At 46.9% G+C, this 17,648-nt stretch overlaps 1 protein-coding gene across 1 annotated transcript in view; it reads right to left on the bottom strand.

The window, feature by feature from the left end:
- The window catches only part of CD164 (CD164 molecule), a 693,925-nt gene that overhangs the window by 171,262 nt on the left and 505,015 nt on the right, over positions 1 to 17,648 (bottom strand). Inside the window, exon 6 of the mRNA XM_069606541.1 lies at positions 2,894 to 2,965. Coding sequence (XP_069462642.1) covers positions 2,894 to 2,965 — 72 coding nt within the window. The remainder of the gene's footprint in view (positions 1 to 2,893; positions 2,966 to 17,648) is intronic.

Below are 17,648 nucleotides of genomic sequence, written 5' to 3'. Positions count from 1 at the left end.
TTCAAAGTTATATACACAATCACAATAACTCACTTTGTGCTCAGTTAATCTACAATGGCAAATATATACAGTTCTAAGTGATACCACAATTATCAGATTTCATTAAAGTGCATCAACTATACCCTGGTCAAATGTCACAAATCAATTAATAAAAGGTAACCAACAATAGACATAGGAGGAAAGCAGTTGGTTAGAACAAATGGCAGAATACTGGCCCCTACCACTCGACACAGTTCTGTGTGGAGATTCCCCCCTCTGCACTCCCCACCAGGGCAACCTGTAAAATAAAGATATACTACAAGCCCAGTCCATATATTGTTCAATGAGTCTAATTGCCTTCTAAAATTTTTCTACCACACCAATGTACTTGGAATAGCAGAGTTCCTCGAGGAGGTGTCGAGGGATCCTTCTTGAGTGACTCCCTTTAAAGCAGGAGCCACGGATCTTCGAGGGCCTCGAAGAACGTGAAATTGGCATCGAGAATCCTCAATGGAAGTTCGGCAGCATCAAGGCAGCAGCTTCGGTCCTGGCGGTGCTAGTCGACGACGTCCTGCAAGGAAGATGCGTGCAGGGCCCCTCGATGTCGATAGTTCAGGACCACAAAGAGTTGGTGAAGAACTTTGGCCCAGCAAGGGCGTCGAGTCGTCCAGTGTCTCTAAGGTCTTTGGGTGGTGGGAAACCCACCGGTGGATGCTCCTCGGCGTATCAAGGGCCTCGCCTTCTCCGGCGGGATAAGGCGATCGGCGGTGCAGACGAGAGCGTCCGGGAATCAAATGTGTTAATGAAGCGATGCAGCTCCGATCGTCGACGGCACGGCGTCAAGCGGTCCCCGCTTCTGGGCAATACAGCTTTGACAGGCCTCCAGTGATTATAGCAAACCTGCAAACCCTGGTCGACGACAGTGGATGGAACGTCCGCTGCTTATCTTCGTTCTCCTCGGCAGTCCTCATCTGCGGTCGGCAGCCTGTCGAGGGTCTGACTTCCAGAGAGCTTCGGCGAAGGTTAGCAGTGCTCAATGAGCTCGGGAAGAGGGCGCCTAATCAGGTCCTCTCGGATTAGTCTCGACGTCACAGCGGCTTTCAGATTGCGGTGAAGGTAACAGCAGTCTTCTTCGGGCTCGGCTTCAAGATCAAGCGTCATTTTCAATGTCAGTTTCTACTTCAGCTTCTAAATGAATTCTAGCAGTAAGAGGTCCCCAGATATACTGTTGATCTCCCATTCATTCTGCTGGGTCACACTCAAGCAACCAATCAAGGGCATTCAGCAGTCAATCGGCCATCAGGCATACAGTGCATTCAGGTCATTCTCCTCCCTCTTAGACACTCACAACAAGGAATGTGTATTGGGACAAGTACCCAGCCATTCAACACTACACACTGCATTCATACCAGTTTCGGGCAGTCGTATTTCATACTAGAAACCAGACATCCACAACAAGAAGTGCATATTGGTCACACACTCCATTCACCCAGGTCCCACCAACAGGGCGTACCCACAACATCCAGTCACTGGGAAGTCTCCAGGCAGTCTGGCCTGGACTTCACTACAATACCATATATGGAACTTCCACCCAACAGCTAGGCAGGGGGAAGGGACAGAATCAGGGCTTCCCAGGTCTTTGGGAAAAAAGGTAACAGGCAATAGAAAGCAAGAGGGCACAGGGGCCATCTTGTTTCCTATCAGGAATCAACTGATTCCAATGGCAGGGTCTGGGTATCCCAAAATGGATGATACTCAGAGCACCTGTCAAATTCAGCATGGAGCTGCCACCAGCCCATACCCTGCACAGGTGCCCAAAAACACACTAGGGCACAGGGTTGTACTCGCACCCATGGGTGCCATAATGGTATCCCATAGGTCTGTACACCAAACCAAAAATAGGAAGAGCTGGACTGCCAGGAGCCCCACATGGACCCCTGGGCAGAAAACGATACAGAACACAAATGAAAAAGGACTACAGGACAAGGACAGGGAGGCCCTGTCCCTCCAATGTATTTCCAGCATCACAGGTCCATGATGGACATTTTGGCGTTTCCCTTTTCGGCACTGTTTGATGCCAGTCTTCAGAATGTTCGGAGCTGAAGACAAGGCCACTTTCGATACCTTTTTGGAGGAAACTGAAGCGTGCGTAATTCTCAAAGGAATCGCATTCGCAGAAAAACAGAACTGGAGCCAACGGGTGCTGCGCATAGTTTATGTACCCTATGGTGATGTTAGCCGAGATTGAAGCACTCAAGGAATATCAGGTTGACCGTCTCGACGCACAGTGCCTCTCTGCCAAGAGAATTATTTTTGCGAAACAGCTAAAGCTGGAAACAAAGATATCATAAGATGAGGACTACGTGGGAGGACACAATCCATTCGAACAGGGTATTTGACCCATATTCGCGTTCAATAGTGGGGCTCCAACACTCCTTTGTAATTTTGAAAAACTTGGGGTTTCACCCCAAGTAACCCAGGGTAATCAAGACGTGGACCCCTTGCTAACTCTGCCATAGAGAGGCTCAGCATCACCTCACTGAGGGCCAACAAGGCTTGTTCAGAGGAGAATTGCCTAGCATTTCGGTGCTGGACTGCCCTTGTGGGTTGGACAAAGACTGATATGCATATGGACATTTCCCTTCTCTGAAGAGTGCAGTGAGCTAAAATATTGTTCTAGACCCTCCTGAGTGGAAGAAATCCCATAGAACGGGGTATATGACCCATGTTCATTCTCAGGAGTGGGGCTCCCACACTACTTTGTGATATATTGTCCTACGAAGATTGAATCAACAAAACATCACAGGCCATTTGTCCATCTTACTGCATTGCCAATAAGTCACATCCCATCCATGGCTGGCAGCTTTATGTATGTTACAAATACTGTGTATTCAAGAAACAAAATATCGGTTACCAGTAGTTGCTGTAGTAGTATTTGTGGTTGCTGTTGTCACAGGAGCAACTGTTGTGTTTGTAGTCTGGTTTCCTGTGAAAAAGAAAAAACAGCAAAACTAAGAAATTGCTTCTTAAAATGATCACCATAGAGTAAATGAGCTTGGTCACAAGGGGGCCCAGAGATTAATGGTAACGTATATTAATCGTATATAGCGTTAGACCTATTCTCAAACAGTATAGCACAGTTTTTTGAACATACAAACACTTTAGTCTTCATTTGCAGTCATTAATTAAAAGGAAAACAAACTTGGCACTTGCACCTAAGTTTTCATTTAGTTATCAATCTTGAACATTAAAAATATTGGCTCCAAATGCTGGGAAAATGGAAAAAAAAGAAGAAAAAAAACAAACACATATGCACTTGGCTCTGAGAAAGAAATTCGGGGAAGTTTGTATCCATATGGGCCAAAAATGGTTTCCTGTTGGTGCAGCAGCATAAACAAACAAACATTTCCAGATGGGTTATAAGATGAGGAACGAAGGGAAGCCGTCTGAGCTGATGTGCACATCGAACCACATATCTGAAAGCTTGTGACTCTTGACCAAATTGGTATTACACACAGGTTCTTCAACCATACCTGCACCCCCCCTCACCCCCAAGTCCTTGATTAGAACAAGAGGCTGTCAAATGGTACCTAGGACTGCTAATGAAGCATGTGGCTCACGGTGGTGTATGGTGCAGTGGGTGTGTAGTTAAGCTTGCACACTTTGGCTGCTCTGAATACCACTGGCATAAAATGGGGTTAAATAACGACTCAAGGCTCCCATAGAGAAGATGAGTGGAGGATTGTCATGTGTTCCATAGATGCCCTTTTCAGTATGTGCGACTTGTGTTAATGCTACCCACAGAGTTACTTGTTCCTGATGGCCTTCTTGTGTGCCTTGTGCCCCGTGAGCCCAGCATATCCAGCCCAGGGGGGCTTTGGACCTTCATCTCATGTGCAAGCACAGGATTGAACACTGACATCCTGTGATCCACACCTTAAAAGATGCTAGCTGTTCTGTGCTTAGTTCTTGTTTGGAGCACTCAAGGTTGCTGAAACCAAGAGCCTGACTGGTCTTCTGCAAGGTGGTTCTAGATTTTGGAAACTCTCCTCTTTTTGAGGGCTGGGATTAAACAGCAAAAGCACCAGTAGTAAGGAAATGCAACACCCAAGACTGCCCCAGAACCAAACAAACTGGACCTAAAAAGGCACCAGGGTTCTCCCCTTACAGCTTCTTACATGGAACAAAAAAGGTTGTGCACGTACATACTAGCCCTAAGCAAACTAGGTCGGAGAAAAATTAACCACCCAAATTTAGGGAGGTTAAGGTTCTCACAAATTATAAAACATTTATAAAGACATGGTCTGAAAAGGTGTAAGGGGTACTTCCTGAGGGTTCTGCAAGTGATGCAAGGCTGATGTAAGCTCCTACATGCTCCACTGCCCTACTGTGGAATTGTAAGGCCCCCACAGTGCAGTGGATCACGTCAAACCTTTCTCTTGCAGAGCACTTGTGCTGGAAGACATTTGTGAACATTTATTCTGGTTTCTGGGGGCGGACAAGGGAAGCCATGCTCTGCCATTGTGGGAGGGGTGCATATTTTGCTCTGTTTGTTCTTAAAATAGTGACAATATTTGCAGGTCACTTTTGGAGAGGTATACTACTATATATGAAAGGTATGCAATTTCTGATAAATTCTCATCATGGAGCGTGTGACAACTTTGTAGCACTTGTATATTTTGAACCAGACCATCACAGCAAAAAAGTATAAAAGCTGGTGCAGGAAGGGACAAAGCATTTCAAACAATCAAAGAAAACACACCCAGTCTCCTTGACTGGAAGAAAATAAAAGAGGGTAACAGGTTGGTTCAGGGAGGTAGGCGCAGCCTCAGTGTTTCTAGCGCCTCACATAATCCAGGGCGTCCTTTACAATGTACTCAATTTTTATGCTGTCACACAAAGATATTGTAATAGAAAAGAATTATACTAACAACCCAAGTCTGCAGGAATGGAGCTGAAAGTAGGAGTAAAAGCAAGACTGTCAGACTAAGAAAAGGTCATTTGGTTGTAATCCTAGTACTCCAGCATTTACATTTTCAAAAGGTTTATGATCTTCAGATTATTATCAGCTAATTTGGAGATGTGTATCCCAGAATACCAAGACAACTAAATAAAATAAAAAAAATACTTCTTTCATGGGAAGATTTGTTAATAGTGTTTTTTTCTAAAAACATTTTTTATTGTTTTCACTGTTTACAAACACCACAGCACACCCGACAATGAGAGTTATTAGCGGCCACATGTGCATTAACATGCATTTACCACTGCCATCACCCCCCCCTTAACTCGAGCTTACTCCATTGCACCTTTAATTAGGTTTCCTCCGGGGGCGCCTCTCCTCCTGTGCTCTCAGAGGTATCAAGTTCCCTAGGACTGGCCCAGGTGGACTCAGATGATGTGGCCACTGTCTCCAGGCCATCAGCATTCCCACTTCATCATCCCCCCCCCCGTAAGCCGCTTCATACCATGGGGCAGTTTCCGCTTCAGTCCATTTCAGCAGGTCATGCCACCACACCTCTATCTTGGGTCTCTGGCACGCTTTCCAACCCATAGCTATTCTGCGTTTGGCCAGGATGTAAGCCAAGTCCTTAAGTTTGCACACATGTTTCAGTTTACGTGGTCTAGTGAATCCTCCCACCATGCATGCCCACACTGATTCCACATCCAACTTAATACTTTCTCAGTGATGCGGTGGGTAACCTTCCCCCCCAGAATTTCCAAATCTCCGGGCATGCCCAGAACATGTGCATCATCCCCGCGTTCACTTCCCCACATTTGGGGCATGTTTGTGTCTCTTGTGCTCTTAAATCGGGCTATCTTTTGGAGGGGTCATGTAAGCCCTATGGGTTACATATAGCTGAATCTGTTGTAGTCTTGCGTTCCTGGACACCTTCTTGCGGTACCTCTGAGCTCTTTCCCCATTACCCATCTTGCATGGCGCGTCCTCCTCCCACTCCCATCTCAGCTGGGTCACCTCCTTCCCCACCCTGGACATTACCAGTTCATAAATCCAGGATACCTCATGCCCTCTTTCCGAGATATCATATATTGTCTGGTTGGTCTTCTAGCTCGATTTCAGACCATGAGGATCTTATCTGCCTTACCAGTCTAGTGTAGGTAATATATTGTCTCGGGCGCACTCCAGTTTCTTCCATTAGTCTTTTAAATTCCAATACCCTCCCATCATGCCACACATCTCCCAGTGTTGCTATGCCCACCGGCTCCCAGTGCCTACGTATCGTCTTTTAGTTGTTCGTCCACTCCCCTCAGCACCACTAGCGGCACCTGGGGGGGCTAGGGGGGAGCACGGAAGTTGGGTTCTCCATGACCCGACATGCCTTGCGCCATGTCTTCCGTCCCAATTCTAGCAGCTTCAAATGCCATATCAGTTCTTTCAGAAAAAACGGTGAGCATTCAGACCTCAGCAGTCTGGACTCTGCCGTTGTGTCTTCAGTTAGCCATTTAGCCACATACTGTAGTTGCCCGGCCAAATGGTATATCTCGAAGTTAGGCAATTTTATGCCCCCCCCCCCTCTCATATGCAGTTTGTAACTTCCATAAGGAAATCCTATTCCTGGTATTGTGCCAGATAAAACCTCTACATAAACTCTGTAGCTTACCAAATAAGCGTTTGGGCAACATATATGGGATATTCACAAAAAAATTGCAACAGCCTAGGCAATACAACCATTTTCAACAATGGCACCCTTCCTATCAAAGCCAGAGGGAGTTCGGCCCAGAACTTCATGCTGTTTTCAATGTTAGCTACTGCTTTCTTTGTTATGTTTGTGTTCATCTCCTACCTCATGATATATATCGATCCCCAAGTATCTGAACGTTTTAGTCTCCCAGGGTATATGTAGAACTGGCAGGTTATCCTGCGCAATTCCTTTGCATCTCCGTAGGGGAAATATGCACGACTTCTTGGGGTTGACCGCTATGCCGGAGAATGACGCAAATCGTGCCATTACCTCTAGGATGTATTGCAGGTTTTCTTCCGAGTACCTCCGATGTAGCAGCATATCGTCTGCGTAAAGTGATATTAGGTGCGGGCCCCTCCTTAGTGTGGACCCCTACCACTTCATATTGTTACCTCAAATATATCGCTAGGGGTTCCAGTGCGAGGATATGCAGCATCGGAGACCATGGGCAGCCCTGTCTAGTGCCTCTGTTGAGCTGCCATTTGTCCGAGATGATCGCTCCCGTTTTCACTCTGGCAAGTGGCAAGCTGTACAACATCTTCACCCACCTCAGGTACCCGGACCCTATTCCGTATTCCTTCAGAGCCGCCATCAGCCTGGGCCACCTTACAGAATCAAAGGCTTTCACTGCGTCTAGTGAGACAATTTCCATGTCGTTTGCGTCTCCATCTGTCTGTTCCATGACGCGGTGGAGCCGTCTATGATCATCGGCTATGCTTCTACACGGAACGTATCCCGTCTGATTATGATGTATGAGTTTGCTTATGACCCGTCTAAGACTGTTTTCTAGCACCGCCGCAAGTATTTTACTATCCTGGTACAGCATGGATAGCGGTCTGTACGACCCACAATCTGTGCTAGGCTTGTTTGGTTTGAGAAGCAGGATAATTATTGCCTCTCTCAGGGATTCCGGCAGTCTCCCTGTCTCAAAGGCCTCATTTAAAATCGTCAATAACAGCGGGAGCACCTCCAACCTGTATGTTTTGTAAAACTCACTAGGGAGCCCATTAGCCCCCGGGGCTTTGCTAGTGGGTAATTGTCTGATCACTATTTCTAACTCCTCTAATGTAATGGGGGCGTCTAGGTTCTCTTTCTCTTCTGCACTCAGTTTAGGTAACCCGATGTCCTCTAATAGTCTCTTTCATCTCGTTCTCCTCCTCCCCTCCAGTATCTTCGTATAGGTGTTGGTAGAATTTAAGAAAGCCCCCATTTATGCCATCTTGGGTATCCAATATTTGGCTATTTTCTCCCCTAATCTCTTTCATTGCTAGCGTAGGCGTCTTTTGTTTGTATAGCCATGCCAACAGCCTCCCCGGTTTATCTCCTCCTGCGTGTTGCCTTTCTATGCATTTCTTATAGTCTAAATTACATAGTCTCTCCCAACGTCCTCCACATTCTTGTTGTAATTGGCTCATGGCTTCAGCATCTTCCTGTGAGGTGTCCCCTTTATTTATAATTGCTTCTAGTTTTCTCTCTGTTTCTTGCAACTCTTTTTATGTCCCCTTGGAGCCCTTTAGATTTTGATATTGCTGCACCTCTCACCACTACCTTAAATGCCTCCCACAGAGTGCTTTCAGATGCTACGCAACCCGTGTTATTATCAAAGTATTCTATTATTTCCTCTCTCAGGTCCTCCCTGAACTCTATCTTTCAGTGTTTAGGCTCTGGGCCGCCATGTCGGATCTTGGCTCTGGGGGGCTGATGTTGCCACGTTAAGATCAAGGGTGAGTGGTCCGATAGGACCCTTGCTTTGTATTCCGATCTCACTATCTCCCTGGTGAGTTCCAGGTTGGCGAACATATAATCTAATCGTGTGTACAGATTTTGTGTGGCGGAGTAGTGTGAATAGTGTCTGTCATGTGGGTGGTTCAGTCTCCATACATCTTCTAGCTGAACACCTTTTAGCAGGGTCTTCAGGGTTTTGGCTGCAGGGGTAGGCTTGTCTAGTTTTTTTTTATCTGATCTGTCCACCCTGGGATCCAGCGTGCAATTTAAGTCCACACCCCATATGACCGTGCCCCCCAGGTACAAGGTGACTTTACCATACAGGGCCTTAAAGTAGGCCACGGTGTCCTGGTTCAGGGCATATATGTTGATAATACACAACTCACGGTTTTCCAACATTCCCCACATCGCCACCATTCTCCCGTCTAACTCCACTGTGGACTGCAATAACTGGAAGGGTACATGTGGCGCGATCCAAGTGATTACCCATGCCGAATACGTTGTTCCAATAGTGGTCCCCTTCCATTTTCTCCGTATCACCTCTTGTTTTTCTTTTGTGAGATGGGTTTCCTGTAGCAAGGCTATGTCTATTTTTTGCCTCCTCAGGTACATCATGATCTTGTTTCTCTTCAAATAGCTATCGATTCCCCTGACATTCCAGGTTGCTATCTTAAGGTCCCCCATCCCTCATCCATATCCCATCCCGCCTCTGTCCTCCCTCGTCTTCCGACCAACTCGCAGTAGCGCGAGGATATAAGCTCACTCCCCAACAAATTCCACTGCAAACTCCCCAACTCCCCCCCCCCACACCCGCAACCCGCCCCCTTCCCAACCCGAACTCCCCAACTACTAACTCCCACACAACATTCCACACCTCAAACTGATGCCCAGCTCCATCCCTGGATCTCAGGCTACCCCGCATCTATGCCCTTCCCGGTAATACCGATACACGGGACACAGCGGGGGATATCACCATAATGGCGATTCAACTACTCCAACTACTGGGGGTAGGTCTTCATCCTGCTGTGCCTCCCACTTAGGTTTAATCACGCACTCTCAGCACATGTCTGCCATTGCAACATCTATATTCCAGTCCAAAAGTCCACATAATGAGTGTGCCAAATTGTCTACATTAACACCGCTACATTAACCCTTAATCTAGCAATCTACAATAATGCATTGGTTCACTTATCCTGTCCGCTCCGGTTAGTCCGCTTCCTCTGGGCAGCCGTGGACGTCCAACCAACTCGTTGCACCCTCCTGCGTTTCGAAGAAGTGTGCCTTGCCCTTGTGTAAAACTTTAAGCTTCGCAGGATACAGACGCACGTATTTGAGGCCCGCCGCTCTTAATCGTCTCTTTACTGCCACGTAGCTGAAGCGCTGTCTTTGTACCAGCATGGTGTAATCCGGGCATACCGTGACCTTCACCGATGCTCGGTTTATCGTTCCGCCTTTACGAAAGTATTCTAGGATCTTTTCTCTATCCCGGTAATTCAAAATCTTGGTTATAACTGCGCGAGGCGGAGCCCCAGGCTGTGGCTTCCTCACCTGGGCCCTATGTGCCCGCTCCACAGCAAACCCTTGTTAGGGATTGCCAGCCCATATTTCCTGGATCAACATATTCTCCACGTAGTCCGTAGGGTCTACACCCTCTTCACCTTCAGGTAGCCCCACCACGCGGATATTGTTGCGTCTAGCACGCCCTTCCGCCTCCTCTGCTTGGTCCTCCAAGTGGCACACCTGTTTTAGTATGTGGACCTCTTTCGCATTGACAGTGCTGGTTTCCGTGTTGGTTTTCACAGCGCTTTCTAGGGTACTTGTGCGATCAGCCAGCACTCTCACGTCCTGTCTCAGGAGGTTGACGTCCACACCGACCGCATCGATCTTGGTTTCCAGCGCCTCTTTCAGATCCGCTATCGTACTCCCCCATGAGGATTTCAACTCTGTTATGGCGTCAAGGATCAAGTGGTCATCTCGCAGCAAGGCAGCAGTATCTTGTGTATTACCTTTAGCCTGTGCAGACACCGTTGGGGACTGCAGTGGTTTGGCGAAGATGCCCATCGTCAGCTGTTTACCTTTGCCACTCTTAAGCGCCATCGCTCTTTACGTCACTAGTCTGGCTTGCCTCTTGCACCAAGTTGCAAGGCTCCCATGCACTGTCAGCCCTAGTGCTGGAAGACAGCCCTCACACCAGGAGCGCCCAAGGCTCTCTGCAATCCAGCCTTCGCTACCCGAGGGTTGCGTTGCTTCTACTCCTGTTGTCTTGGAGCTCTCCCTGTAGTACATCCACACTTTAATGATCGGCTCTCTCACATCTCCTGCTGGCCCCACCTCGGTACTGGCACCCCATGTCTCAAGGGCTCAGAGTCCCCCGTGTCAGTCCATCCGCTTCAAGTGTCTCGACTCTCGGCTCGCCTTCCACCGTCTGGTGAAACTCACTGCTATCATTGGTTGCAGCAATCCATTGCGTGCGCACAGCAGCGTCTACTTACTTGGGCAAGTTTCGGAGTATCCGGATGGCACAGCTCCCCCAGCCATGTAATTGCGTGTCTGGAGTTCGGGCCACCCACTTGAAGGCCATTGTTTTCAGGAGGCACCCCCACAGGCCTTTCCTTTTCACAGGTGTACCTTGGCACTATATCAGGTCCAACTGTATGTCACGTCGGGCCCCAATCTATCATAAACCCTTTCTGCTTGTAACAGCTCTCGAGTCCTCACCCGCTCATCATCACCAACAGAGCGTGTGCTTCGTGCTGCAGCACATTTATGGTGCTCTGCAGATCATCCTGTGCATTTCTGCCAAAGTAGCCACTCTGTGCCCCGTCAAAAACCCACTTGATCAGTATTCCCCTAAAGCAGGCTTGTAATAGTGGCAATGAACTTTTATGGCCATCTTCACAACAAGAGCCTTCCTTGGTCACCTAAGTTGCGGTTGCTCTCTTGGAATTTGTTCTGTGTCCGTGTGCACTGTTTTATTCTCACCTATTGATGTGATAGCCAAGAACAAGTTTGTTCATTATTATACAGCACGTTTGTCCTCTCCTGTTAATCCGGCAGAATGCTCCTCTTATCTGCCCGCGCTCCGAGGTTTCAGCAACGTTCTAAGCGTGTTGGAGTTCTCGCCCGATACAATGTATCCACGGCCAGTCTATTGTATTCACTGCAACACACTCCACGGTGCCCCAGCTGTAGACGTGCTGGGTATTCTCACTGAGAATCAGCAAAAGGCACTGCACTTCCTTCTGTTCTTTGTCGGTCCGCACCATAATCCTTCTATCACAGCGCGTTCATCACCAGGAGTTCGGGTAGGCACCATCTTGCCAATTCAGTTACCGAGACCGCTGCAATTCTTCACCTCCATTATGTGTACCAGCAAGCTCAATTTTCCCGGGAAAGAGTCTATGCAGGCGCTCCTCACCTTCCCATAGCAGTGGCTTATTAATCTTCTGCACCATTATGCTTTTAATGCCCATATTCAGCACGGATCATTTTCGGATCACAGGAGCTCTCAGGAACTGCGCCGTAGCCCATGGCCCTGTATCCACACCCCCCAATACAGTGGTCTTTAACCATACATGGGGGTGGGGGGCATCAATAATTTTTCAACATGTATTTTATGTTGGCTATTCATCGAGTGTAAACCTAGCTTTGGGAAGCAACAGAGTGCTATAGATCAATAGAGGGTTGCAGGCATACAGTACATTGGATTGTTAGTGGCGTTTGTGTCGGGAGGACAGTCCTAACAACAAAGTATTCTTTACCAACATACAATTTATGGTAGCAGGTCATGGTAAATAATTACAATTAGTGGGCAACTTAACCGTACTGAAAGGGTGAGCGAGGTTTGGAACAAGGGGTGGGATGTAGAGGTTACTCGTCATTAGGAATACTAGGTTGGGTGAGTTCAGGACGATCAAGAAGGTGCCCCTTGAATAGGCGACTCAATTGCAGGAGGCTGGGGGCAAGTCTGATTTTGGAAGGTATGTATGAGGTTCCTCAGCCCAGGGGTGTAGACTGAGAATGCTACTTTCCTGGTTTTTTGCAGCTCTATTTTAGTCACGTCGGGCCTCCTGGAGATGCACGGGACCACTAGAGATTGTGACTTTGTATGCCTAGTTAAAACAAAAAGCGTGCATGGTGACAGCTTTATTTATGATGCAGTTGGATTTGTAGGTTACGCGTGCCACTAGGGGTAGAGATTTAAGAGTGTGGCAGTTATGTAGTAATATTTGCAGAGTTCTTTATTGAGGTATACAGCAGTGTGGCAGACATCTTATAGGTACTAGGGTGGTGGCTGATAAGGCATGTTTTTTTTAAAGAAGAGGGAGCAGTCTATGTGGACAGGGTGACTGCAGCGGCTGAAGCCTTTGAGGTTGATGGTGGACAGCCAGAACCTAATGCATTGGTGTTCAATGCTGGTTGGGAGCATCTCCCTTGGTAGCGTACAGTTTGAGGTACACGCTGGACACCCAAGTATGAAAAAAGGAGAGGGTGGCCTCAAGTTTGTGTCTGCCTTTCCTAGGCTAAATCAGAGAACCCTATAAAGAAATGTAGAGGTAATGAGATAAAGAGCATCTTTCTTGAAGGAGACATCCTGCAAATTATCAGGAAATTTAGTTGAGTGGGATGAACTGTGTTTAATCTGAAGGAAAAGCAGGATAGATTCTTCCATATGCTGAAAAACTATCGGGTGAACTTAACAGTGCTATGAAATTGGCAACATGGAAGTTCACAGGCACGGAGGTCAAGGTGTTCTCGCATTAGCTCAATAGAATGGGAAGGGAGAGCCAGGAGATTTAGGCTCAAGCACTGGAAAATAAAAATAAATGATCTGCTTGGATAATCAGTTATAGGAACAAAAGCGCATCCTGTCAACAGCCAGGAACATGTCTGAATTATTTTGTGGCCACACGTTCTCCTCATTTCAGGATTCATTTCATTTGCACAGGGGCGTGGGGTTTGGGAACAGTTGAGAAATGAATTATGTGATCTGAGAGAGCGAGATGGAACATAGACCAAGAATAAGGAAGAGAGAAAAGGGGGGCGAGCAGACCATGGGTACATTTTAAGACAATTGGGAGGAAGTGGTAGAAAAGACGCAATTCAAAAGGGAGTAGTGACGATGTAATAGAAAGCTAAGCAGGTAATGAAAAAAGGAGATGAATTGAGGAGTTCTAAACAGAATGAAGAGGAATAAGATGTGAGGCCGAGAGACCAAGCAATAGAAGCAATAGAGATCAGTAATCAATGCGAGAAAAAAAGTTGACGTTTTGTGGCATGAAGAGATCGGGGCGAGCACAACGGATGTTGAAAAGTGCATAACGACAAGAACAAGCAATAGAAGAGATGTGAAGAGCAAATGAGAGAGAAGGATCAAAGGCAACACCAAGGTTACGCATGGATGGTGAAAAAAGGAAGTGCTGAAGGGCGAACATAGGAGGAATAGTATAAGTAGGAAAGAACAGAACCTATGTTTTAGACGGGTTAAGATGGAGAAAATGAGTGGATGACCTGCCTCCGCGTGAGGAACAGATCTCTGAAGATGGATAGGCCCCATCGTTCAGCCAACAAATCAGGCATCTGTTCCTGTTCTTGAGTTTTTTATTTTGTGGCAACCCGACAGACGTCGCAGTCTTCAATGGAATTATTGGGGTATAAACAAAATAGATATTCGGAATGCCGGTCCCCTTCGTAGACATTCTTGAGGCCGCAGGTCTCACACGGGCTGAAAACAAATGTCTTCGGACCTGAGGGTTCCATATCGGGGCCGGAAAACACTTTTGTTACGAGAGAGAGTGGGAACATCGAAAGCTGAAGTGATGAAAGAAATATTTTCTCGAAAGATGAATTCTTTGGAGAGAACGCGAGGTAATCCCAATGGTTTGGAAGACGGTTGAAATCTGAGGTGAAGCTGCGGGGGCGGGGCTGTACACTCGACGTCCCATTGGTGCAGCCTAAAGCACCCATAACGACGTTGATAGGACACTCAAGGTGTCAAAGTTTTTCCATAGGAAAACTACTATACTAAAGTTACCAGGGTTTTCCCAGTCCGACAACGGGGAATATTCACAGCATGTGAATCCATGAAAGATCCAATGCTAGAAAACTGTCTTTTCTTGTGGAGACCAAAAATCAACAATATTTTCCATGCATAACTTGTTTGTAAGTATGTATTAAGTGTGAGGGCCATAAGGATTTTGGACATTAGGTTGGTTTTAATTTTCTAGTTGGGGACCTCTCAGTTGGGTTAGGGAAAGTGAGGCGTTTATCAGAACCTTTTTTAGTTTGAATTTATGGCAAACTTTTAGAACACTACTTTTGTGTCTGTCTCGCATTTCCGAACCAACACACACATCCCCAAAGCATCCAGCTATTCCAGCAGCAGGAGCCATGCCATTTGCCAGTGGGGAGTTGGTTGTAGTGGAGCAGGTGGAGCCGAGGAAGGCACATATGTAGGTTGGGGTCTGGAAACAGGAGGTGAAGTGGGCAGCACATTCCTTACAATGTCAACCATATAAGCCCTCATGACCGAATATCATTGCCTTGTGGAAGGTAAACGTTAGCTTGGCCTCAGATTGGAGTCTGCCGCTGAGGCCCGGAGGAGGATCCCAAAGGGATGCTAAGCCACTGTGGTGAAAATAAGTCCCTGCAACCAGGGAATATAGATTATGGAGGAACCTCTCCATGTCAAATCGCCATGTCCAACTCCTGAGGCCCCTGGGAATTCTAAAGTTAGTATTCATGCTGTTGTGCAGGTTCCCAGTGGCTATTTCTAAAGAAAGACATGGAGGAGCAGTGTTCATCCACCAGGAGAACCTCCCCCCAATCTAACGCCACCGTGGGATGTATGGGGCTCTCTCTACTGGAACAGGCGTGATCTAGATGCATATTGTTTCTTTTCACCACACCTTACTTTACCCTCACTTATTTGCCAATTTGTCCTTTGCTACCATTATAAGCGCTTTAAGTGGAGGGGCACATCAGAGCATCGCCTCCAAACAGTTGGGCGGGGAGCAGACTACGGGTGTAATTTCAGGATCTCATTCTTAATGGAAACACTGGTTACTCCTGTAAGCTTAATAGGAGTAGTTGCTTTCAGACTCCCAGTTTATGATGGTGGCACTCTTTGCCAAAGGACTGGTGACTGGGAAACAACGTGAAGGAAAGAGCCTTGGGTAACCAGCCAGGACATTGTGCCAAGACCCACTCTCAATCCATGGACCTTTAAACAAGCTCAGTCCAAGGAAGGGTACGCGTTGTGGATCCAAAAGATCTCCAAAAAGGAATGTGGTTATGCCAAGACACCACTTCGACAATTTTGTCTGAGAACATGGGTGTAAAAGACTTCTCAGCAACAGTTCTGGTAATTGTCACTGTTGAGGCCCAATCAGATAAGTCCAGTAGGGGCTGCCGAAAGGGTCTAGCATTAGGATGAAGCCAAAAAAAGGTCACCTGAAACCGGCATATCAGAAAAGAATTGTATTTATCCTGGAGGACTTACTTCCCATGAACTGAAGACCTGTTGAGGGGCTGGCGAGAAAACATGCAAGGCCATTTATGGAGGAGTGTCTGTAGAGAAAGCTTGTTGCATCTAAAGCCACTGGCCCAGGAATCATCCGGGACCAAACACTGAAGACAAAGCAGATGTGGGTGTGCCATGAAAAAAAATGGCTACAAGCAGCAAAGGCAATGGTTGAAAAGACAGGCAGGCAAGAACATTTGGGTGTGGAAAAGTCTGCACATTACACATCCTGCTTACAGCACATTGAGTAAAGGACAGGAGAGGGTAATCGGGAGTTCTGCAAGGCCGTACTGTGTACACTCCAGTCCCCGGCACAGGATGCTATATATCGAAAGATATAAAGAGGGGATGAGGGTGTGGGGAGTTCGGGGGCATATGTGTAACAAGTCTTCAAGGCTTGAGCCACAATGTTCACTATGAATGCAGTGAGGGTGAATTTCCTCGCTGGAAGGTCATGAGTAACCACATTTCTCAGGGACAGTAGTGCTAAAACTATTTGACTAGGAGTGGTTAAAATCTTGGCAAGTCCTAGAATGCATCCACAAATATTTACGTGATGGACTGCAGGCAAAAAAGAAAAGGTTGACTTCTCTTAGTCCATAGTCCCCTTTCCTCCATACTTATGGGTGTCCGTCTTCTTAGACGGAACCAATACACTTTTTGCATAGCACAACATGAACTTCCCCTTTAAATTGTGTGTTCTGGGAGGCACGGAGGCGTGGCAAGCCCCGCCCACCGGCCACACCCATCAGTCTTTGGATCCGTAAGACCAGACACCGGACTAATATTTATTGAGGACGGCGGGCGGGGCGTCACTACAGTGAGACACCTTTTCTTACTCTTCCCTCCCCTTGCCTCCATACTTCTGGGACATTATAAAGCATTAATCTGTCTGGGTAGCTGGAAAACTATTTCAAATTTAGCATCAGGTATGGCTGCCGTATCCATAAAGCAATGTTTGCAGAACTCAGAAGGGGAAAAACAAAGTATTTGCTTTACTGAATTTCAGTGCCAACCCAACGTCTAGAAAATGAAGGACTCTCACCCTCTGACTGGGGCGAAGGAAAAAAACTTGGGTAGAACCACCTCTTGTTTAAGTGAAAAGCAGAGACCACCTTGGGGGAAGAATTTAGGATGTGTCCTAAGAACAAATTTATCTTTATGAAAAACTGTAGGGCTCTGATGAGGACAGCGGCTGAATCTCACCAATCATTTTAGCAGAGGTTATGGCAACTAAAAAGACGGTCTTCCAAGAGACAGGTGTTATGTCAGCCATTGACATGGGTTCCAGCGGCTTATGGGATATTGCAGACAATATTATACTGACATCCCAGACTGGGTGACCCTTGGACACCGGTGGGTAAAGCTTAAGTAGACCATGAAAGTGCCTCTTGATAATCGGATTAGATGTAGATATTGTAAGGTCTGGAGAGCTAATATAAGCTCCGATAGCTGACCGATATGTGCAACAACATTGAATGTTAACTCCCGTCAATGCGAAGTGAGAAACAAAAGATAGGATGTTGTCGAAGAATGAAGAGGATTGAGGTATTGTTCCAGCTTTCAGAAACAGAAGAAGTCAATTTGCTCCTATATTGGGACTTTGTTGACTGTTTTCTTGCACGCCTGCATAATAGCCATATTAAGATCCGACAGACCAAGTTCAGCAAAATCTAGGTGCTCAGATACCAGGCTGCTAAGTTTACAGATATCTAAGAGGG

Source organism: Ambystoma mexicanum, chromosome 4p, assembly GCF_040938575.1.
Source record: "Ambystoma mexicanum isolate Mex_15411 chromosome 4p, UKY_AmexF1_1, whole genome shotgun sequence".
Taxonomy (NCBI): domain Eukaryota; kingdom Metazoa; phylum Chordata; class Amphibia; order Caudata; family Ambystomatidae; genus Ambystoma; species Ambystoma mexicanum.
The sequence above is the reverse complement of the archived record's forward strand: the minus strand, read 5'-3'. Positions and strand labels throughout refer to the sequence as shown.